This window comes from Callithrix jacchus, chromosome 1 (genome assembly GCF_049354715.1).
Source record: "Callithrix jacchus isolate 240 chromosome 1, calJac240_pri, whole genome shotgun sequence".
Classification (NCBI taxonomy): Eukaryota; Metazoa; Chordata; class Mammalia; order Primates; family Cebidae; genus Callithrix; species Callithrix jacchus.
In genome coordinates this window covers 170865082-170889026 of record NC_133502.1, presented here as the reverse complement: position 1 = coordinate 170889026, position 23945 = coordinate 170865082, and the positions used below count along the sequence as shown (strand labels likewise).

Sequence of the window (23945 nt, the reverse complement as noted above, 5' to 3'; positions counted from 1 at the left end):
GGGATCTCAGAAGCGGGAACAAATGGGCCATCTTGTCAGACCCAGCTGCTGGGATGAATCAGCGTCAATGACCTCAATCTCCAAGGGCCAGTTTTGAAGGAGAGGGTGTCTGATTGCCGGGGATTGATTCACAGGCCCACCCCTTGGCCAGAATGCACCCCTGATAGAACCACCAAGACTGAAATTAATAAGAGAGGAGAGGACTCTCAAGCAAAGTGAGAGGTATTAGTAGAAGAGGAGAAATAGAATCTGCAAGCAAGGACAGGGCACAACCTCTTATGGACACTTCCGAAGGATCTTTCTGCGTCAGAGCAACTGCGAGAGCAGGGAAGGATTGCATTCCCTGCATTCAACAGAGACCAGAAGGAATGATGGGAGCAGTTTCCAGCCAACTAAGGAGAAACAGGAGTTTCTGGACTATAAGACAGGAGACTTAACCCCAAGGACTGTCAGACCAAACTCCTATTTCCCCTGGGCCGTAGATCTTCCTGCTAAGCCCAGTGTGGATCATGAAGGACCTTCCCTCAACCTCTCATTTTACCACTCTGTCTCTTCTCTCTCTGCTTCCTATAGAGGTCCTGAGAAAAAGGTCTGGGGGCTGGAGTGGAGGGACAGGGGACTGTCTGCCCTGAGATCACTGCTATTTGGCTTCTGGTCTTGAGTGCAGTAGGGGAGGACAGAGCAGAGGGAGTTAGAAAGGAAGTCACATTCACCTTGCATATATCTTATTTCATTGTTTCCCTATTTATTGTCTGTTTTTCTGCCACTAGAGTGTGAGCTCCCTAAGGGCAGAGCCTTGTCTGTATTGATTACTCACTGCTGTGTCTCCACACCTGTTACAGGAACTGGCACACAGTAGGCACTTAGGAAACCACACGTTTGGGACTGAATGGTAGGCTGAATACAAGGTGGAGGCTACATTCCACCATTCTGTCTCTGACCCTGAGCCAGACAGGCAAGATCAGGCCTGCAATTGAATCAACCCAGGAATCAAGAGTAGCGCAAACTCTGGACTCAGCCTGAGCTCTGAGGCTGCTTCCTTGGTTTTGAAATGGAGATTATACCACCCACTTCACACTGTTGGTGTGAGAACAAATGAGAATTAAAAGTGTGAAATTGGCACACAGTATGTGCTCGCCTCCCTGGTGCCTCCTCTGTTGTACGCTCTGTAAGGAGGAAATTGTTTTAATCAGATGGTGGGAACTGAATGTTACATCTCCCAGGGCTGGGGCAATGGGTATTTTAGGAGAGCATCCTGAAAAAGCCAGTGCCTGGCCCACAGGGAGAAATGAAGCACGACTGGTAACACATCTACACAGTAATGGGCCCAAGGATCCCAGCGGAGTCTCGTGCTGCAAACTCTGGCACACCTAGCTTCAGCCAGGAGAAAGGCTAGCCACATTCCTGTGTTGCCTCTGCTTTGGGGGATGGAGCCAAAAGAGATATGTAACAGGCAACTTTAGAAAGTGAATTTTATTAGCTTCATGAGAAACAGCTGCCATGAGTCAAGACCTGGATGGGGACAGAGCTCTGGTAGCTTCCAACCAATGGCATGAATAAAACCCACCTGTTCTCTCTACATCCTCAGAGCAGGATGTAACGGGGGTCCCAAGATGAAAACGCCACCTCCTTCCCCCCCACCCCCAAGTGCAGGCACAGATTCAGGGAATACATTCTTGTTGGACATTCTTGATCTTCCGCTCTATGATATCTCACTAAATAGGAAAATGAATCAAATCCACATTCTAGACATTCAGATGCTGACTGATTTGGGATAGAAGCCACTGTTCTGGATCATCAGCAGCCAGGAACACAAAACTCTGAATCACCAATCAGAAAGTCAAGATTCTGGAATGCAAAATAAGAACCCCAGAATTTTCCAGAAGACTTCATCAGGTGCTCCACATTCTAGAATGCCGGTGTTACAAATCAACCAGCAATCTGACATTCTAGGTTGTCAACTAAGAACCCAGTATTCTGGCAGGCCAAATGAGAACCGCTCCTAACCATCTGAAGGGCTAACAAGGAATTCGGCATTATGGAAGGACAAACAGAATCGCAATAGTGCAGATAATGAGTGAGACTCAAAAATTCTAAATGTCAACCCCAACACTCACCATGCCAAACCAGAAAACGAGCATTGAAGACTATCAACCCTGGCCTCAGCACTCTGGAATGACAAGCACAAAGCTCTCCCCTCCAGAACACTGCTTTCCTGCCCCTCAGAGTTCTGTGGACGGTCGCTCCATAGCAGGCCCATCATCCTGACTGCCATCCGGCACGCGGAAGGAAACGTAGGGACAGGTCTTGGTGTTAAGGCAGACCAGCTTCCTCAGTGTGGCCGTCTTGACAATGTTAAAGCCCATCTCACCGCCAAATGTGCTTGGCTTCCAGTATTCCGGAGAACAGATGGGATTCCCTAGGAGACCCTTGAGGGAAAAGGGAGCCCCAATCTCTATCATACTCTCCCCAAAGATAGAGTTCGGATGGCACTTTTCAAGAAGCAGCCCAGGATAGAACTCCAACGCATCAATGTCTCCATACAACTCCTCCAATTCCGCTGCCATCTCCTTCTCTCCTACAAGCAGAAAAGGGGAAAAAGCTAGCATCAGATCCATGATGCCATTAAGGTCAACCTGGGGTGGGACCCTTCCAGGTCCACCTTTTTCTGGGGATAACAGGGACTCCAGAAGAATAACTTGAGCCACTGAGCATGTGCCCCAGAATTTGGCCTGGTTGGTACTGGAGAAAAGGGTCAAGAAGAAAAGCACAAATTGCCCCTCCTCAGGGACTGGGTCTAGGAAAGGAAAATGCCACTAAAGAGAAAGTCTGGGGCCTAGATCTGTCACCAAACAGCCTATAACCTTAAGCAACTCAACCCACTTCTCTGGGCCCTAATTACCTGATCATTACAGAAGGGAGAATGCTCCCCATCTTGCCTCCTTCATAGGCAGATTTCAAGACCTTAACGTGGGCCAAGCCCTTTCATTACTAGAGCTCAAAGATGTAACATGTCCGATCTCAACAGAAATTCAGTGGCAGTGTTCCTTCTGCCCCTGGGGACCATTTGTCATGGGAGATTAAAGAATAACAAAGATTGCTGTTCCAGGATCACAGGAAACTCACCCACTGATCCCACAATCTGCTCCACTCTGCAGTACCCACATGTTCACCATAGTGGCCAAGAGGAGACAGATGTGCAGCTTCCCTGCTTCCCTGCCCGGTTCCTCATATCCGTCCTCCAGTGGGAACTCTCACAGGCCATGTCACACCCTGCTTCAGTGGCTCCCCATTATATGTGACAAGGGTTGGCAACTTGGCTGCCCAACATCTGAGGATCTCAGGGGAAATATGTGTATATGTGTGTGTGTGTGTGTGTGTAGATGTATAGATAGGTATATGTATATATTGATGTATATATATATAGATATACTCTATTCATATACAAATACATATTCATATACATATTCATATGTATATATACTCTATTCATATGAATATACAGATTCAGGGCACCATCCAGGCTGGTTGAACCAGAATCTATAGCAGAGGCATCTGAGATTTGGTATTTTAATCAGTTTTTTAAATGATTCTTATGCAGCTGGCCCATAAGTGGGTACTTCGAAAACACTAGACAGAATAAAACCCAAAATATTTAGTATGGAAACCAAGATTCTACATGGTTTGGCACCAACCTCCCATCACTAATCACCGCTACCACGTAAGATCCTTGCTCCAGCCACATCTACAGCTGTTTCCCCAGATACCTGTTGTCTGACCTCTGTGCCTTTGTATTTTCTGTTGCTCTACCTTAAATACTCCTCCCTCTCTTTTCCCACTGGAAAATGCCATTTATTCTCCAAACCCAGCTGAAAAGTCACCTGCTCTCCCCAAGCAGGATTATTTACCACCCAGCATGGCGCTTCCACACCCGTTGTAAGTCTGGTTGTTACACATTGCCACAGGTATTGTCCCATTCTGTTTCCTTGATATCTCCCTGACTTTGCTGCCAGTCCCTCAAGGGCAGGGAGTGCATCCAGGAAACAGCTGCTCACCTACAAGCTCCTGGAAGGAGGTATAGGGCTTCATGCCAAACCTCTTGCGGTACTCATTGAAGGGCTGCAGCCGCAGCTCCCGAGACTCCCTGATGACATCCACAGCCACATGCAGGACGTGGTGATCCATGTTCCTGCCCCCACCGATCTGCCGAGAGATAAGCACAGCAGTGGTCTGGGAGCCAGGCCAGGCTGCCCCGGAGACTGGGTAAAGTCCTGAGGCAAGAGCTTCCCATGGGAGTCCTTTCTGAGCTAGGATGGAGAGCGCTGAGCAGCCTGGCAGCCGTGATGCTACAGACCTGGCCCCAGGCCTGCTGCTGTCATGCTCTCTCAAGAAACCCCTCTGAGTCTCAGCTTCCCAAGTTTTGTGGGCTTTTTTTTTTTTTTTTTTTTGAGACAGTGTCTCACTCTGTTGCCCTGGCTGGAGTGCAGTGGCATAATCTTCGCTCACTGTAGCCTCAACTTCTCAGGCTCAAGCCATCCTCCCAGTTCAGCTTCTCAAGTAGCTAGGACTGCAGGCAAGTGCCACCAGGCCTGGCTAATTTTGTTTTATTTTATTTTTGTAGAGGGGAGGTCTCACTATATTGCCCAGGCTGGTCTCAAACGATCCTCCCACCATGGCTTCCCGAAATGCTGGGATTGCAGGCATGAGCCACCAAGTGTGGAGTGGGCCAGGAGGACCTCTCTTGTGGCTCACACTGTTCCCCAATCCTTTGAATTACACCAACAGGTGTAATTTCACAGGGTGGGAAAACAGGATTCAAAGCCCAGGTAGCCTGGTGAGATAAAGATGGCTGCAGAAAAAGACTCTGATTACTATCAGTTAAGGCACATTAGTCTAAAGAAAGCTCTAGTGCTGGCCAGGCACGGTGGCTCATGCCTGTAATCCCAGCACCTTAGGAGGCCAAGGCGGGCAGATCACTTGAGATCAGGAGTTCAAGACCAGCCTGGCCAACATGGCAAAGGTTCATCTCTACTAAAAATACAAAAATTAGTCTGGTGTGGTGGTAGGTGCCTGTAATCCCAGCTACTTGGGAGGTTGAAGCAGATGAATCGCTTGAACCCAGGAGGTGGAGGTTGCAGTGAGCTGAAATCACACCACTGCACTCCAGCCTGGGCAATAGATCAAGACCTCACCTCAAAAAAAAAAAAAGGTGGCTCCCGCCTGTAATCCCAGCACTTTGGGAGGCCAAGGTCGGTGGATCAGGAGGTCAGGAGTTCAAGACCAGCCTGGCCAACACGGTGAACCCCATCTCTACTAAAAATACAAAAATTAGCTGGGCGTGGTGGCAGATGTCTATAATCCCAGCTACTGGTGAGGCTGAAGCAGAGAATTACTTGAACCCTGGAGGCGGAGGTTGCAGTGAGCAGAGATCGCACTGCTGCACTCCAGCCTGGGCAACAGAGCGAGACTCGGTCTCAAAAAAAAAAAAAGAAAGAAAAGAAAGCTCTGGTGCTTTGGAAGAAATAATAACGTTAATGTTTAAGAGATAGTCATTTTGATAGAACAGCATAATTGGGCAGAAAAGAAAGGCATGGTTGGATAAAGTCATAAATCATAAGAGCAAAGCAAGCAATTCTAGCTTTACAATCTACAGAGCTATTGAGAGTTGAACTGTGTTTTCCAAAATATTAAATATGTTGTGAAGTCCTAACTGTCTGCATCCGTGAATGCATCCTTATTTGGAAATGAAGTCTTTGCAAATGTAATCAAGTTAAGATGAGACTCTACTGGATTAGGGTGGGCTCCAATCCAATAAATGATGTCTTTATAAAATGAGGAAAGACAAGCTCAGGGAGAGCACCACCGGATGATAGAGGCAGAGATGAGTGATGCACCTGCAGGCGGAGGAACGCCAGGGACTGTCTGCCACCATCAGAAGCCAAGGAGGCATAGAGCCTTGAGAGGGAGCGTGGCCCTGCTGACACCTTGAATTCAGACCTCCAGCCTCCATCTGTTGTTCTGAGCTTCCCAGTTCATGGTACTTTGTTGCAGCAGCCTGAGGAAACTAAGCTGAGGGACCTTGGGCAGCTACTGGAGCTAAGTTTGAGTTCCTGCATATGTAAAAATGGGGAAGGGAAGAGCATCTTCCTGATATGGCTGTGGTCAATCTAAATGAGATAAACTATGCAAAGCTGTTATCTCAGTGTCTGTCACATGGGAACTATCATTATTCACACTTCTTAATATCCTGAGAGTTGCCTGTAATCCCAGCACTTTGAGAGGCCTAGGTGGGCAGATTGCCTGAGCCCAGGAGTTCAGGACCAGCCTGGACAACATGGCGAAACCCCATCTTTATTTTTAAAAATCTTGGGAGTCAATACATCTCTGTGGCCTTTCTGCCTTGTGCCAGGTACAATGCAAGGGCTTTTCACACATATCATTATGGTCATTCCTTGAAAATGCTTTGAAAACCATCCAGCCCCACACAAAGGCCATTGTCTCTGTTCCTGTCTTGTGTCCCCACAAAGAACCATAAAGAAACACACAAAGAGGCCATAAAGCAGCCAGCAGCTGCACACCAGCAACAGCAATGCTAATTTCAGTCAAATTACCAGAAGGAAACAGAAACTCATGTGTGCCACAACTTCACGGCAGGATTTAGGGACAAGGATTAGAGAGAAGCAGAGGACTGGGAGGCAACAGGGGAGTCAGAGATGGGATGAAGCAGATGGGTGCTTCTGAATGTGGAGAAGGGGAGATCAAAGAAGGAGCTGGCTAGGAATTCCGAGAAAAAGAATGAGTTCGCTTGCCATGATGAAGTACCACAGACTGAGTTCTCAAACAACAGAAATTATTTCCTCCATCTGGAACAGTTTAAGATCAAGGTGTGGGCAGGGTTGGTATCTCCCGAGGTCTCTTTCCTTGGCTTGTAGACAGCTGTCTTCTCTCTGCGACTTCATGTAGCCTTCCCTCTGTGTGCGTGATCTAATTTCCTCCTCCTCTTATAAGGATGTCAGTCACATGGGATTAGGACCCACCCTAATGACCTCAATTAAACTTAATTACCTCTTTAGAGACCTTGTCTCCACATACAGTCACATGCTAAGGTTCTGGAGGTTAGGACTTCAACATATGAACTTTGGGGGAGACTCAATTCAGCCCATAGTAGAGGCTTATGATTTAATAAACACCATAGGCAGGTACTGTTACCTATGTCACCATGCCCTGAATGTCCTCCTGTTCCTTACATTGCCATGCCATCAGACTTCCAGGCTTTTCACCCACACCGTCCTCTCTATCTGGGACACAGCCATCCCTTGCCACTAACACCACCTCTTACCCTGGGAAATCTCTCTCCCTCCTTCTGATTTCTGCTCAGACAACACCTTCTGTTCCCATAACCCCCAACTCTGGGTCAGAATTCCCTCCCTGACTCCCACAGCATGGGTTTCTTACATACTCTCAGAATTCTGATAACATAGGAGAAGCTCTGAGCACAGTGCCTGACACACAGTAAGGGCCCTAATGCTGTTAGCTGTTACATGACTGCCACCACTTTCTAGGGTGTAAGCACTAAAAGATGAGCCAAGAACCACATAGGTCTTGTTCCCACTACATCCTCAGTCCCTGTAGTAATGGCTGGTATTATGGAAGGAACAAATAAAGAATTCAAGCAGGAATGCTTACAACTGCCCTGTGAAAGTGACATTACCCCTATTTTACAGAATAGGAACCTGGGACTTGGACCCAGGTGTGCTGGATCCCTCAGCCCACCTGCCCTCACCAGCATCCCTCTGGGGCTTACCCGGCCAGCGCTCTGGCGAGAGAAGGCATCCACCAGGGCCTCAACCCCGTAGTCCACCAACATGGAGGTGTTGAACAAGAACTGCTCATAGCTGTACTCCCGGGAGCCCACCTTGAAGGAGTCGGGCATGAGGGGGTGCCAGTGGTAGAGCTGGTTGAACTCCAAGGCAATGCGGTTGCGGTACTGGAACTGGACACCAAAGAGCAGCTCTGGGTCAAACTTCAGCTGCAGGAAATAGCCACTCAACTGCTGCACGTACTCCTCGATAACAATCTTGATGGTCTCTCCTGGGCAGGGGAAGATTGGAAATCAGGTCAGCCACGCACCATGAATTAGATGCCCAGCTTGGAAAGCAGCCCAGTTCATGAGAAGAGCTTGCTTTTGGTCTGTTTGTTGTTGTTGATGATGTTTGTTTTTAGCTTTAGAGACAAGGTCTTGCTCTGTCACCCAAGCTGAAGCCTAGTGGTGTAATTAGAGCTCACTTCAGCCTGGACCTCCCAGGCTCAAGCAAATCTGCCCACTTCAGCCTCCCAAGTAGCTGGGACCACAGGTGTATACCATCACACTCAGCGTTTTTTTTTTTTTGTTTTTTTTTTTGTTTTTAAGAGATGGGGTTTTGCTATGTCGTCCAGGCTGGTCTTGAGCTGCGGACCTCAAGCACTCCTCTCACCTCAGCTTCCCAAAAGTCCTGGGATTACAAGTATGAGCCACCACACCTGACTCACTGTTGATGTCTAATTTTGTTTGGCTACTTCCGTTTTGTCTCCTTGTAACAGGATGTGAAAATAGAACTTCTGGTCTATTTTGACTGAGGTCTCAAGACAAGAGCACCAGCTACTCCCGCATTTCAGAGGGAGATTCTAGGCCAGCTAAGCAGGACATCCAAAGGAGGTGTCCAAGAGTTGGTTTTGTGACCTCCCTCCCAAAGTCCATTAAAAGAAGTTGGAGAGACTATGAAAGATGGAAAAGTGGAGGATTTATTTGGGGAAAGTTGTCTTCATCCTGACAACCTCGGCGAAGGAGGGGGACTTCGAGGAGACCACTCAGAGCTGCTGCAGTGGCAAAAGAGATACCAAGGACAGAAGGGGAGCCTAGCCCTAAATATATTTCAAAAAACATATTTCCTATCCATTCTTATATAACAGAATTCTTATAAATAAATTTTTCCTCTCTCCCCTTTGTAGCTATAAACAGCTAGAAAGCAAAAAGCGAGGAAAGAGACAAATTGAACATTCTGCAACCAAATTAAAACTGGGCAGGTAGATATTGAAAGAAAATGATATTTAGGCCAATTAGCCATTAGACAAATTGGCTTTTTCAAGTTGTCTTGGAGCCGCAGACTGTGGGATTGGCAGACCTGGATTCAAATCTTGGCTTTACCATTTCCAGCCATCTGAGCTTGGGCTCAGTTACTTAATCCCTCAGAACCTCACTTTCCTTAACTATAAAATGTGTGTCATAATACTATTAGTGCAGCCAGGCACTGTGCCTCACACCTGTAATCCCAGCAGTTTGGGATGTTGAGGCAGGCAGATCATCTGAGGTCAGGAGTTCAAGATCAGCCTGGCCAACATGGTGAAACCCCATCTCTACTAAAAATACAAAAATTAGCTAGGTGTGGTGGTGGGCACCTGTGATCCCAGCTACTCAGGAGGCTGAGGCAGGAGAATCACTTGAACCTGGGAGGTGGAGGTTGCAGTGAGGCGAGATCACACCATCACACTCTGCCTAGGCAACAGAACAAGACTCCATCTCAAAAAAAAATAAATAAATAACAATGTATCGATGCAATACTATATTAGGGTTGTTGAGAGAAGTAGACAGTAAATACAGTGAAATTGCTGGCACAGCCCCTGGCATAAGAGGGGATGTCCATATATGTCAGCCAGAAGTAGGAATACTAAGTGTAGATGCAAGGGGAGAATCCCTTTCCAATACTCCCTTGTCATGGACGATCAGACTGAGGCTTGCAACCCCTTCCCATTCAAGAAGAACCCCCCTTGTGATGGAGTGGAAGTAGCATACATTTTGGTGGCAACCAGACCTCAAGTCTCCATCAGCTGAGTGTCCCTGGAGAATTCACTTAACCTCTCTGAATCATGATTTTCACAGGGTGATCATACCAGGCTCATGAGGTTGCAGGGGAGTTCAGTGAAGCACGGGATGTGCGGTGGCCTAGGAGTCCTGCCTTTGGTCACGGCTTCGTTGCCAGCCAGTGTGCTGGGCAGCCTCCAGCTCTCTCTGGTCAAGGTCTCTGCGATGCTGAAACTTCAGAACCAGCCCCTCTTCCCTCTAATGACTGCTCCTATTCCCAGTGCCTGGCTCCTCATAGCTCCAGTAAATTAGGTCTATAATTGGGACCAGCCATGCCCAGTGGTGCCCAGAGGTGGGGGAAGGGAGTTACTGGTGACTCATAGCAAATATGGTCAGGACAAAGATGTCAGGGGCCAAGCTCCCAAGCAGGAAACCATCTGACATTTTATGTTGCAGACTCGCCCCCGTAAAGAACACAAAAATATCCTGTCCCTGAGTCACCTAGAAGCTACCAAACTGCAGGAAGGTAGATATATGCAGGGAAGGGAACAGGAAGATTCCTGAAGTTCGGGCGAGCTGGAGTTTGATCCTGCACATGCTGGGGACCAGAAGTGTGCATCTGGGTGCAGCACACGGGGTAAACTGAGACTCAGGGTGGCTAATCAGATGTGCTATGAGTCACCCAGCTCATAATCAACCATCACAGTCATCCATTTTCTGAAGGCCTACTCTGTGCATGACCTTCCAGGGCAGGGCAGGTCTGGAGTCCTCACCTATGAGGATGAGGCGGGTCGTCTGGAAGAGCTGCTCATCTCCCCAGGTGGGGTGCTCAGATTTCAGAAGGTCACACACACGATTGTGCTCGCGCAGCCAGAGCGTGGCATACAGCATGAGCCCGGGAAGCAGCCCAAACACCTCCTGGCCCACGGCCATCTGGCTCTGGGGCGGGATGCCTCGAGGGTAGCGCATCAACACAGGCGCCTCTTCTACGGAGGGAGGGTACATTTCTCCGTCCAGCACCTGTGGGATGGGGCCGCCTGGCAACCTGGGGTTGGGGGGGTCACCCGCAGCTGCCCACAGCCGACCCCCTCCCATTCCTGCCTCCAGCTGCCAGTTCCCCTCAGCCAAGGCTGTTGACTCCACCTCCTAAGTCTCTCGTAAAATCAGTCCCCTGCTCTCCATCTCCACCACCACCTCAGGCAACCCACCCTCATCTTCCACTCTGACTCCTTTCCCTAAGTGGGCTCCCTATGTCTACTCCTAGCTCCAGATGGGCCAGTTTCTACTGTTTTTTTGCACCCAAGCAAAAAAAGAAAGAAAAGGAAAAAAAAAACCTTTAAAAATAACAAAATCTTGCATCATGAGCTGACTTAAAACCTTTCCAAATACTCTCTGCTCTTGGCAGAAACTAGAATTCCTTAACATGGTCCCCACAGACATCTCTACCTTCCCATAAAGTCATTCTTACTCTCTTGCTGATCACTAGGCTCAGCAAACCCTCCCATTCCTACAATCCCTCCAAGTCACCAAGCTGTTCTCTACCTCTAAGCCTTTGTACTTGCTAAACCCTCTACCTGGAAAGCCCTCTCCCATTCTTAGCATCCCTAACTCCTCCTCATCCTTCATGCAATTCTGGGCTTATTCGTAACTTCCTAGGGAAGTTTTACCCATCATCCAAACACTCTAGTGGCACTAACAGCTTCTGCTTGGTGGCAGCTACAAGTATACCTAATTATATGGCAGCTTCTTCATTCATTCATTAAATATATACCAAGAGACTACTATATGCCAAATGTTATTCTTAGCCATAAAGATTCAGCATCGAATTTTGCTTTGGTGCTTACCTAAGATTTGCACGATCCAGTATGGCAGCCATTAGGCCAGTGTGGCTACTGAGCACTAGAAATTTGGCTAGTGTAAATGAAGAACTGAATGTTATTTAATTTAATTTATTTGGTTTTTTTTAAATTTCTATTTGAATTTTAAAACTGATACTTCAGTTATTGGAAAACCTTTAAGTATGTGTGGAACAACTTGGGCATGTGACTCTACTTCAGCTGTGCATTTTATGAAATCTAAATACAGAGTCCATCACTCCAGTGAAAACTGGGCATCCAAATTGAGATGTCCTGTGAGTGTGAAAAATACACCAGATTTCAAAGCTTCAGCACGAAAAAAGAATGTGAGCTGTTTTATTAAAAATGTATTGACTACATGTTAAAATGCTAATAATCTGGACATATTGCCTTAAGTAAAATATATTATTAAAATCCATTTCGCCTGTTTCTTTTCTCTTCTTTTAATATGGACATTAGAAAATTTTAATTATGCATGCAGTTCACATTATATTTTCGCTGGACAGTGCTGATTTAGACAAAAGCCCTCACAGAATGAGCATCCTAGAGTTTGTCTGTGGTTTCTTGAGGCCAGGGCCCAAAACTATAATGGTCATTGCTCAATCACCTGTGCCAGGTATATTCTTGTGTCCAATAAATACTATGGAATAATTAAATAAATAAATGCAGACTACAAATGTTTATCTCCTATTGAGCTCCAAAGTCCACCTCCCCAGCTGACACAGGGGGGCCATGTCTGCTCCTCATTGGTTTCTCATACCTGCTGCCTCCTCCCAGGGTATGCTGTCGCTCCTGGCACATGCCTCCTACTCCTGGGGCTGGCCCTCTCAGAACATGACCCAGACCCCCCAAGCAGTCTTCGCCAGGGAGACCATGGGAGACCCTCCCCTCTGCCCTACTTTCTAGCCCAGCACTACCTGGTACTTGAGTTTCCCATCCTTAAAGAGCCGCAGTTGATACTGACGCTCCAGATTGTCTCCATAAATGTGACCGAGGTCTACCTGTGGATAGAGAGGGGTTTCCTCTGGTCACCAGGGTTCTGGCCCACTGTCCATGACATGTGTGTGCCAAATTAGGTCCAGAGCAGTCCTGAACACCTCCCAGGAACTCACCCCATGACCCAAGGCCTTGGTGAAGCCAGGACCCATCTTGCCAGAAGTTTTGAAGAACTGGTGGGTGAAGTGTTGTGCAAAGAAGGCAAACATGAGGTTGGTGCCTTGGGGGTCAGGTATGAACTTCCTCCTGAGCAAGAAGCGGCGGGCCAGGAGCTGGGCATCTGGCAACTGCTTCTTCCCTGGTTGGGAGGTAGGAAACAGCAATAGCTTCTCCTGTCTGGACTTGCTGCCCTGGGGACATCTGGGCTCACTAGGCAAACTGGCCCAAGCAGGAACCCCAGAGTGGCCTCCTCAGGACCACCTCCCCACCACCACCACGTAACCCACTCTCTACCAAAAGACCCTAGAAGGATTTATGGGTGAAGTGGCATGATTTTTAGAATTTGATTTAAAATACTTTATAAAAATATGAGAGGAGAGAGATGAAATAAGATAAAGAAATTGTGGGTGTATGTTGAAACTGAAAGATGGGTACATCATGTATTCCGCTTTTCTCTCAATTTTTGTGTATATTTGCATTTATTCCATAATGAAACATTTCACCAAAAAGAAATAAAGAAAAAGAAAAAAACAAACATGAACTCCCTTGCCCTAAGTCCAGGTAGCCTGTGTTTGCAACTGACTATGCCATTTGCTAGCTGTGTGAACACAGATGAGTCATTTCATCACTCAGAGTGTCAATTTCTCCATCTTTCTTTTTTTTTAAAGACAGGGGTTTCACCATGTTGGTCAGGCTGGTGTTGAACTCCCAACCTCAGGTGATCCACCCACCTTGGCCTCCAAAGTGCTTGGATTACAGGTGTGAGCCACCACGCCCAGCCAGTTTCTCCATCTTTAAAAAAGGCCAAATGATACCCATTTGATACAGTGAATCTGAGGATTGCAAGAGATAATGTAAGCATAGCAGAGAACCAGTTGGTAGAATTTTTTAAATCAAAGGTCAGCAAGCTTTTTCTGGAAAAGCCAGGTCGTGAACATTTTACGCTTTGCAGACCATACAGACATGTCACGTCTATTATAGCAGGAAAGCAGTCACAGATGACACATAAACAAATGTGTCTGGCTGTGTTCCAGTAAAACTTTATTTACAAAAGGGGAGGTGAGCTGAGTTTGGCCTGCAGGCTGTGGTTTGCCAACCTATTTTACTTATTTATTTATTTTTGAGACAGGGTCTCACTCTATTGCCTAGGCCAGACTGCAGTGGCATAATTATGGCTTACTGCAGCTTCAACCTCCTGGGCTCAATTGATCCACCCACCTCAGCCTCTTGAGTAGCCGGGACTACAGGTGCACACCACTACACCCAGCTAACTTTTGTATTCTTTTGTAGAGAATAGGTCTCACCATGCCATCCAGGCTGGTCTCGAACTCCTGAGCTCAAGTGATCCACCCACCTCAGCCTCCCTAAGTGCTAAGATTACAGGCATGTGCCACCACACCTGGCCCTGTCAACGTATTTTAAATGATGCCAATCTTTCTATGTCTGGGGTAAAGACAAGCCATCCTTAGATTAAGTATTGAGAGGCCTTCCTTAACTATGTCAGTTCAAATGAGTTGTTCCCCAATGCCCTCACAGAAAAGAATAGAATTTTTTGAGTTCTAGTAAAGGCATCTCTTCACAATGCATCATCATGTGAGCCCTGATGTTGAAGGTTCAAGATCAACAGAAATTATTTGGATGGCTGACTGGGTTCCTTTGGCAGGAAAAATATCAGTACTGCTAAAGAAAATCCACCAAAAGGGAAGTTAGAGCGAGTGATCTGCCAACCAAAATTTGGAATCATCACTCACTGACACTGGGAAAGAATTGATTTCAGCAAAGTTGGCAAGACCCAGCTATCATGGTAGAATGGTCATGCTTTGGGAATAACAGCTAACCATGTGATTGAATAACGGCAGTGTAGTGCTCCCAAGACCCGCATAGGGGACGTTAATACAGGTGCAAGGTTCTGAACCCGTAAAAGCACACAACCCACATAGGGGACATTAATACAGGTGCAAGGTTCTGAACCCGTAAAAGCACACAAACATGGGGCTGGCATTCAACAGCGCCATCATGTGGCAGGAACTGAAGTACAGCAGCAATGGACTGACGAGCCTCTCATGCCTTCTCTGTACTTGAAGCTGAACTGATGGGTCTCAAATGAGTAATATCCCAGGTTTTTTAATAATTAGGAGTGTCATGGGAAAGTCTTACAAGGAAAATCCCTGCCAGTGTGGTCAAGTGGAGTCTTGAGCAACAAAAGGAAAAAATGTGACTTAGTTGTACCCTATTCTGGTGAAGCATGTAAAACTATTTACATTTGTAAAGAACCAAACACAAAGTTAGCACCCAATAAATAGCTCACTATTCATTCCTTCCTCATCTCAACTTCTAAGCCACTTCCACCCTAGCAGGACCCGAGTCATCATTAAAAATGGCTTAAGCAAAGAGGCACCCTAGAACTATGGAAACATTGATCTGACTCTAGGTGACCTCAGGCAAGACCCTCTGCTGCCCTTTCCTGTTCTCAGCCCAGGCTCTGGACATGTCATATGTCTTGCCTTGGTCTAGCCATCTGCAGAATGGGTCAATAGTTGTTCTTCTGCTTGATTTTTCCCAAAGAGAACTGAGCACCTCCTGTTATCCCCAGGCCCAGCTACTCATCCCGTTTTACCTTTGGTTCCCATGGGTGTGGGGCAGTCTTTAGGCACAGAGGGCAGAATACGAGTGTAATAGCTAACATTGGAGAAAGACTCCCAGCTGATGTAGTCATGTGCTGCGTTGTAGGTGGGCGGACTGGGGATAAGGTTGGAGCGCACTGCAGAAAGCAAAAATATTAGCGATAATGGTGTTTCCACCCTGAGTTCCACCCATTTCTTCCTGCCTCCTCCTGGGTTGAGGCTTATTTTATCTGGCATCGTAGATTTGTCCAACCCACTACCCTTATCAGATGCCAAGAATCCAAAGGACTAGCAGGATTGCTTGCTCCCCCAGATCAGGGGCCCTGCCCCATACCCACCTGTGAGTACCAGGCGCATGAGCATCTCTCGGATGAAGGTGGCATTGACAAACTCCCAGAACCAGCGCCCATGCGTGAGCAGGAAGTGTGTGAAAGAGGGGCTGGGCCGCAATGAATTCCGGAGCCAGGTCCACAGCTCAGCTGCAGGGGCATGGGGAATGACTCAGTTGGTCCCTCCTGGCAGGACCCGAAGTAGCCAGGGTGAAAGATGGGGCACTAAGGACGAGGACTGGGATGGAACAGGGTAGTACCTATGGGGAAGCGGGTAAGGATGGAACCTTGGGAGCGATGACACATGACAGAGCCGGAACGAGGCATGAGGACAGGGGTCAGGGCATGAGGTGAAGACTCCCCATGGAACCCAGAAGCAGGGAGGGAGGGTGAACCAAGAATGAGAGTTCATACTGAAGCCAGGTCATAGACAGGGGCAGAGCCAGGCAAGGAAGGAGAACAGAGCCATGGCCAGAGAGGAGGGTAGGAAGTTGGGGTCTAGGAGAAGGGGCCCAGGGAGCAGGAAGGCTCAGGAGAGAAGGAGTGGGGGCTGAAGGCCCAGCTCACGGATGGTGCAGTTGGGGCCAGAATAGCCCGTGCGGGTGCAGTCACACTGGTAGCCGTCAAGGCCGAAGCGGACACAGATGCCCTGGTGCTGGCATGGATAGTAACAGCAGGGATTCACTGTGGGTGAGAAACGGCGATCAGAGACTGTACAAGGGTGGCCTCCTGACCCCCATCCAGCCGTGATGGGGGAATGAGGGGCCAGAAACATGGACTTGAACTGCAGCTCCGTCCTGAATTACTGGGTGCCAGAGCTTCAGAGTTCCCCCAAGGGCCCTCCCTGTTCCCACCACTATGAAAATAAACCCCCCACCCTGCCATTTCCAGGCCCTGCTCTGGAACTCCAGCCTAGCCCACATCAGGCCCCCGGGGGATGTCCCCCTCCCTCCCTATTGCCACCAAATGGGGAAGAGTCCAGAACCCAGGCTGTGACACTGAAGGAAAGAGCTGATAAGACACCACAGCCGTAGGCTTCTAGAACGTTTGCTTCCTGCCTAGTCAGAGTCCGGCAGCAAGGGCATGGCAGGGTGGGGGGATGGTCAGAAAAGGGACAAGGATGGGGAGGAGGACTTCAGACCACCACCCCAAGCTCTGAGCATCCGGACACTAGGAAAACGAGATGCCTCACCATCCCTCCGTTTCTGCAGAAGGGAGAGAATAGCAGGTATCATATGCCCACATTGCAGATGGGGAAATTGAGGCCGGAAAAAGGGAAAGCCAGACCAATCACCCCACAAGTCTCACCAGGCAAAACGCCCATCACCTCCACTCCACCCCCACAGCCTCAGCAGCCAAGTCTAAAGAAGAAGTTTTCCAGAACCCTGGGGACAGAGGGTGGGTGTGCAGGAGGAGGGGAACTCCAAGTTCTCAGCTGCCTCAGCACCCACTCAGGTGGGCTCAGACTTGGCCCACATCAGGGTAGGGTCCGCACTCGAGGATCCTGAGGAAAGTTACAGACCAAGAGAACAGGAGACACAGGGCTGGAAAACCTCCTCAGAGGACGCGTGGAGCTCTGACATCCGCCCTGCTGCCTCCTGAAGAGACCGTAAGGAAGTCCCTCCCTGCATCTAACCCAGATCCCTCTGACTGCCACCCCCTTGCTAAATCTGCACTGCCTCAGTGATTCTTCAGCAGCAAAGTGAGAGACTCCTCAGGTTTGGTAGGATCTGCCATCCCCCCTCCGCCCCCCGCCACCACCCCTGCTCAGTGAAGGAAACTGAGGTTCAGGGAGAGAAGACAACTTGGCCAAGGAAAACAGAACAGAGCCAGGCAGACCCAAAACTCCAAGCTCCTGGCAGGAGGCTCCTTCTCTAGCCTTACACAGAAAACGCCTAGCTCCCTTCTGCAAACATATTTCCTTATCTGGCCTCAAAGCCAGCGTCATAGGGAACGTGTATTCTTTGTGCAACTGGTTATTGTGGGTCAAAAGGGTAGTGAAAGGCGGGAGCAGCTGAGGATGAAACACTGTCATTTCAGGGTGCTAGGGTCAGAGAGCATGACCCTGGGCAAGGCCTGCCCCCTAATCCCACCCTGGTCCCAGTCTCCTCACTTTACAGCATAGGGCTTAACCTGGGCAGCAGAGTCCTTTTGGTCCCCACCTCAAAGAGGGCAACACCCCCCCGCCCACACACACACACACACACACACACACGCACACGCGCGCGCACACACACGCACACACATACACAAGCAAGGACCACAAGGATTATGCAAATAGTTTTGCTTAAGGGCAACTCCCCACAGCCCCACAATGGCCCCAGCAGGGGTGTAGGAGGGAGGGATCCAGGGAAGAAGGCTGAACAAAAAGGCTTTATCAGGCAGCCACAGGCGAACCTGGCAGGCAGGATCCAGGGAAAGGGCCTGGCAGCATCCCAGCCCCCGCCTCCCCCAGCCACAGGCCCAGAAAGGCTCAGAGATCTGGTTCCCCCCAGAAAAGAACTCTCCTCCTTGCCCCTCCTGCTGGTCTGGAGCCCCTGTAGTGCCTATTCCTCAGCTCCCAACCCTGGCACCCAAGGCCCCCTAGGCCAGTCCAGCTCTATCACTCTAAGGGCACAGGGGTTAGGCCTACCCCAGGATCAATTTCCCATCCCTACCACAGCACAGATCTCAGAATGAACTCCAGAGGTCCCTGCAACTCCAACATTCTGTGCTACCCCTCCCCGAGCCCCAAACCCTCAGTGTCTCCATCCTTTACCCAGGCTGTTGGCCTCCTTAATACATTCCCTCCAAATCAGCTGAGCCTACGCCTTGCCTCCCCCAAAAGGCTTCCCCGAATGTCCATACTCTCCCTCCTCCCACTCTCCCTTGCCCTGGCTCTGGGTTCCAGTTCAACCTGCTCTTCTCCACCGTAAGCTTCCAGGAGAAGGGACTCCCTTCCCTTCCCCAACTTTCTCTTCCCTCAGCACAGGCTATGCACACAGCTGGGGCTCAACCCAGGTCTGGGATCCAGATGTGGTAGCCAGAATTTAACAAATGTTTTTGGAATAAATAAAGTGAAGTGGGGAGATTGGCCCACCACCAGCCTGACCAAAGGGAGTCCCTCATCTTCCGTGCCCCCTCAACGGCCGTCTGAGGTGGAGCCAGAAGGCCTCCTGCCTTGGCCCTAGAGCTCTGTCCCAGCAGGCAGAAGAGCTGCAAGCTCCAGACGTTGAAGCTAGAACTGCTGCCCACACCCTTCCCACCAAGAGAGGCTGTGCAGAGCTGAGGCTCCTCCCTGCCAGGCCAGCCGTCCAGCTTCCCCCTCCTTCTCCCCCACGTTCTCTCCATAAACACCAGCTGTTCTGGGGTAGGGAAAGTTCTCCCAGGAAGGACAACAGTGGGCCTGCCGCTGGTGCCCCAGGGTTTCAGGGTGGGCAGAGAGGAGACTGGGTGCCACTAGACCACAGCCAGACCCTCACAGTCCAGCCAGAAAGCCTGGGCTCTAGCCAACCAAGTCCACAACTTCCCACATCAGCACTCATTTATCTTCCCAGCATTCCCTAGGACAGGTAGGTGAGACTCCCCATTCCGCAATGAAGAATGCGAGACCCAGAGAAAGCAAGAGGCTTGCTCAGGTTCTCCTGCTTTGAAGTTGCAGAGCCAAGACTTGAACTCCCTCCTCCTCCTCCTGGAGGTGCCCAGGACTGGATTTGGGGAAGGGATGGAAAGGGAGACTCACTTTGATGCACAGACTGGGAATAACCCAGGTGAGGAAGATGTGTCACATTCCTTCAAAGTGAACCTCGAAAATCCTGAACGAATGAAACCAGGACCCCAGAGGGATCACCATCTCCTGCCACAGCCGGACCTTTAGGAAGTATTCATGCAGGAAGGCCTTCCTTCAGTCAACTTCAGTCCTGCATGTTTTCATACCAACTCAGTTTGGTGCTCAGTGGAGGAGAGCCCCACTCATGAAGAAAGAGAACCAGGGACATGCAGGCACCGAGTCTAATTCCCTTTGAGTCCCCCACACCCAGCACGTGGCCAGGCACCAAGTAGTTGCTCAGGAAAGCTGTATTAGAGAGTGGCTGCTCTGATTGGCTGTGCATCCTTGGGCAAGTCCCTTCCACCCCTGGAACCTCAATTTTCTGAAAATCCCATGAGGCAGGTGTAGCAGGTGGGCTAACGGAGTCCTTCCATTCCGATGACCAGGCCCTGTACTCTGAGTAGAGCCAATCTGTCCCTCTCCATTATTTGTATTGATACAACCCTCCACTCACGGCCCCATCAGCAGAGAACCTTTCTGCTTGCTGTCACTGAGTCCCCAAGACACGCAGAGGCAGGGATGATCAGCACAGCACACTGCACACAAGACACACACACCCGAAAGGCTGAGCTGCTAATCCCCATCCCCACAGATGAGGGCTGTCCAGGACTGCCTGGTTCCAGAACCTTTCCAAGCGTTTAAGCAAGGAAAGATCACCTAGCCCAAAAGTCAAAACTACAGGTCCAGGACCAAGCGTGACTAAGGGACAGGCACAGCCAGGGAACACCAAGTCCTCCAGGATGCGGAGGCGTCAGGCTGCACTACTGCCCAGTGAAGAGGCAGGACCCAAATCCCCTAAAGAATAATATTTAGAGAGGCTCTGGGGACCTGGCAGCCAGAGAGAAAAAAGGCGGGGGACCCTGACTGGCCCAGCCTGGGCCGCAGTTCCCACACCTAAGCACCACTGCACCAGACTCAGACAGCTGGGCCCCGCAGCTGGAAGAGCCTTGGCGCAGCTGGGATCTTGCCCCACGTGCCAGGGTCAGCTGGCCTGAAGCCCCTCCTAGTACGCAGCTTTGATTGCCAGGTCATGCCCTATCCCAATCTAGGAGATGGGCACTGAGTCAAGTCCAGGGACTGGAAGGGAAGGACTTGAGCATTCAGGGTTCCCCGCCCGGCACAGCCTTGCCTCCAGGCTGGCCTCCATCTCCTTCCCCACCAGAGAGGCGGAAGCAGCATTCTCTTCTTCATGTGGCCAGCACTTTAAAGTTTACAAAGGTTGGTTGTAGACATCCACTTCTTTGGTACTCTCAACAGCCCTGGCAGAGAGATGCGTTAGACCCACTCTACAGAACGGGACTCTGAGGCTCAGAGGGAGTGAGGCCACTTGTCTGAGTCCTCAAAGTGAGCCGGTGGTAGGAAGAAGAGGCTCATCAGGCTGTCTCGCTGACCCAACAGTCAGTCCCTGGATCAGCCCAGCACTTCCTCTGAGGCCCCATCTGGCTCCATCCAGGCACCCTGGGTATACAGCCTGCCCTCTCAGGTGAGTGCAGCCCTCGTCTCTTCATCTCCGTTGCCTCTAGTGGCAAAACACAGGCTTTGGTTTCCTGGAGCAGATGTCGAAGTAGCTTGGGCATCAGTTTACTGACAGACTTGGCAATATGAGGGCAACCCTGACCTTCTGCCCCTACACTCCACCTGTCATTTGCTCTTTCCTAGATCCTTGCAGGAGCCTCGGTACCGGTTTTCTGGCCTCCAGTCTCATCTCCGCGTGACGCATCCATCCTCAGTCTCCTGCTCCCAATTACCCTACGGTGTTTCGGTGTTTCCCCCGCCCTCTGCCTCCTTCAAGGTCCAGTCCAAATGTCATCAGATCCAAGAAGCCTCCCTCAGTTCTCTGCCCTGAGAGGCAGCTGCTCCCTCCCTGAGCTCCACACACTCCTGGTCCCCTTGCAGGATGACCTGTTGGCATTTCTGTCTCCACCATCGCCTATAAGCTCCTCTCAGCTCTGTGCCTCCAGGACCCAGCCAAGGACTGGCATAAACAAGCCCTTGGGAATGAAAAAAAAATTCCATTTAAACATTTATTATATAAAAGGAAACAAAAAAGGCAAGAAACCAAATAGCACAGACCATGGCTCATTGTGCATTGGTGAATGGACTAAAAAAGAAAACAGCGGGCAGGCTGTATACCCAGGGTGCCTGGATGGGGCCAGATGGGGCCTCAGAGGAAGTGCTGGGCTGATCCAGGGACTCATAAGATGGGTCAGCGAGGCAGCCTGATGAGCCCCTTCTCCTCTCTACCACTGGCTCACCGCAAGAACTCAGACAAGTGGCCTCACTCCCTCTGTGTCTCAGAGTCCCCTTCTGTAGTGGGTCTAATGCATCTCTCTGGCAGAGCTATTGAGAACAAAGAAATGGATGTCTACAACCAACCTTTGTAAACTTTAAAGTGCTGGCCACATGAGTCTTCTTTTCCTCCGCCCACAAACCAGACTTTTGTTCAACTGAAATCCTTTCCTAAAGCACCCTCCATCCTCTTTGGGTTCCCTAAACACCACCCACCCGAAGCCTCTCCTTCAGGAAACTTGGTTGGATCCCAAGTCCATGTGCATATCTTTCCTCTCTCCTCCACACAGACCCTTAGAGCACCACAGCAGAAAGCGCAGATCCTCTCTGCCCCCTCCTGCCCTCTCTGGGCCTCATTTTAGAGACTTTACACAGCTAGGTGGTGGAGGAAACTATGTCCAGCTGGGACCCACACGCGCGCGCACACACACACACACACACACACGCACACACACTCAGTAAGCTGGGGGAGGAAGGTTGGCTGAGTGAGGAGCTGAATTCCTTCACCTGGAACCTGGCACATGCACGGGGGAGGGAGGGGTGGAATTTCCCCATCGACCTCCCCAAGCGGCTCAGGGTCCATTGTGGGTAGAAGCGGCTTTCTGTGGAAAGACCTTGTGAAGTGTGCAGAGGCAGACAGACCTGAGTTCAGATCCTGGGCCCACCACGTATTGTGTGAGCTTGAGGGATCATGGCACCTCCTGAGCCTCAGTTTCCCCATCTGCTCAGTGGGGGCCTCCTAGGTGAGGGTTAAATTCCAGAGGAAGCATCCTGGCTCCTAATTGTATTTCCATCTCCCATCTGCTCCTGAAGTCTTCACCAGGGGAGACCGTCTCCATTGGCAATAGGAATCAGGATGGTTCCCAGACGGCAAGAGGCTGGAGAAAGGGAATTCATTTCCCCTTGATGCCTGTGGCTTCCTCCCAAAGAGGCCCCTATAGGAAACAGCGGGGCTACTGGGCGCGGAGGCTGCTTAGACATCTGGGGGCCCAGAACAGGTGAGGGGGATGGATAGGGACTGTCCCTTCTCCCCACGTCGGCACCGGATCCCAGTTTGCCGTTTCCTCTAAAAGAACTCGATAGCCCATTAGCCAAGGCTACACCCCCGGGGGGCTTCAGAGAGCTCCCATCCCACCAACAGACTCAGCCTCAGTCCCCTTGTTCACGCACCGCGAGCAGAAAGGGGAAGCTGGGCCCGCTGGAGGGGAGAGGAGGGGGTCGAACCAGGCCAGGGGCACAGGACCGGAAGTTACCGTGGGGAGAGATGGGGTCGCCTACCTGGCGTGGGCGCCCCGGGGTCCGCGAGCAGGACATGGGGCGGCCGCAGTAGGAGCAGGAACAGCGAGAACCGGAGCAAGAGACTCCCTGCAGAGGAGAGAGAAGAGGGGCTGAGCCTGGCATTCAAGGCTCTGCCAGGAGGCCAAGAAAATTCCTGGGCACGCGGGGAACGGGGGTCGCACTCACGGCTCATGGTGCGGCTGCTGGGGTGCGGGACGCAGACTGCAGGCTCCCGTGCTTGCGCCTCGCACACTGCCCAGAGCTCCGGCCCATCCCTCCCAACCCTTCCCCCGGCTCCACCCCCGCTCCTCCCTCCAGCTGTCACCTCGCCGCCAGCTTACTTCCTCTGCCCAGCCCTGGCCAAGGCGTTTTATTAATTAGTGTATAATCGTCACTAAGGCAGCTTTTCACCCGAGATCCTTGAAGCACTTGAGTTTCTAATGCCCAGTGGCACCAGATATAGACAGGAAACTGAGGCTCAGAGTCATGCTCAATGCTGAGGTCACCCAGGGCCTGGGGACAGAACTGAGGATGGAAACTGCTGGCCTGAACCCACACTCTGCCCCGCAGAAAAGAAAGGGGGCTAGAAACGAGGCAGTCCAGCCTGGTGTGCACGTGATTTCCTAGACAAGAAACTCACTAGTCCTCAGACAGAGCCAACGGAAGGACTTACTTCCCCCATGGGCTGGTCTCGGCCCTCTGAAGGCACATTTCTCTGCCATAAATGAAGAGATAGGGCTCCAAAGTACAAGAGAGCCTAGTTCAAAT

General features: G+C 50.3%; 1 protein-coding gene across 1 annotated transcript; it reads right to left on the bottom strand.

The window, feature by feature from the left end:
* Positions 1 to 1458: 1458 nt before the first annotated feature.
* PTGS1 (prostaglandin-endoperoxide synthase 1) lies at positions 1459 to 23431 on the bottom strand. Its single transcript, XM_035256608.3, has 11 exons — positions 23364 to 23431; positions 23178 to 23264; positions 16370 to 16486; positions 15812 to 15952; positions 15467 to 15610; positions 12807 to 12988; positions 12612 to 12695; positions 10612 to 10858; positions 7805 to 8091; positions 4056 to 4203; positions 1459 to 2578 (listed from the first exon to the last, which is right to left on the bottom strand). Exons 1-11 carry the CDS (start codon positions 23368 to 23370, stop codon positions 2223 to 2225), a joined length of 1800 nt encoding a protein of 599 aa, XP_035112499.1. The 5' UTR covers positions 23371 to 23431; the 3' UTR covers positions 1459 to 2222.
* Positions 23432 to 23945: the final 514 nt, after the last annotated feature.

What these genes read in the sequence shown, in the direction of transcription:
- PTGS1 (XM_035256608.3), bottom strand. An exon ending in CCCCGGGGCGCCCACGCCAG is followed by an intron (nt 16,487 to 23,177) that starts GTAGGCGACCCC and finishes TCTCACCCACAG; the next exon opens with TGAATCCCTGCTGTTACTAT. An exon ending in ATGGGAAACTCAAGTACCAG is followed by an intron (nt 10,859 to 12,611) that starts GTAGTGCTGGGC and finishes CCCATCCCACAG; the next exon opens with GTGCTGGACGGAGAAATGTA.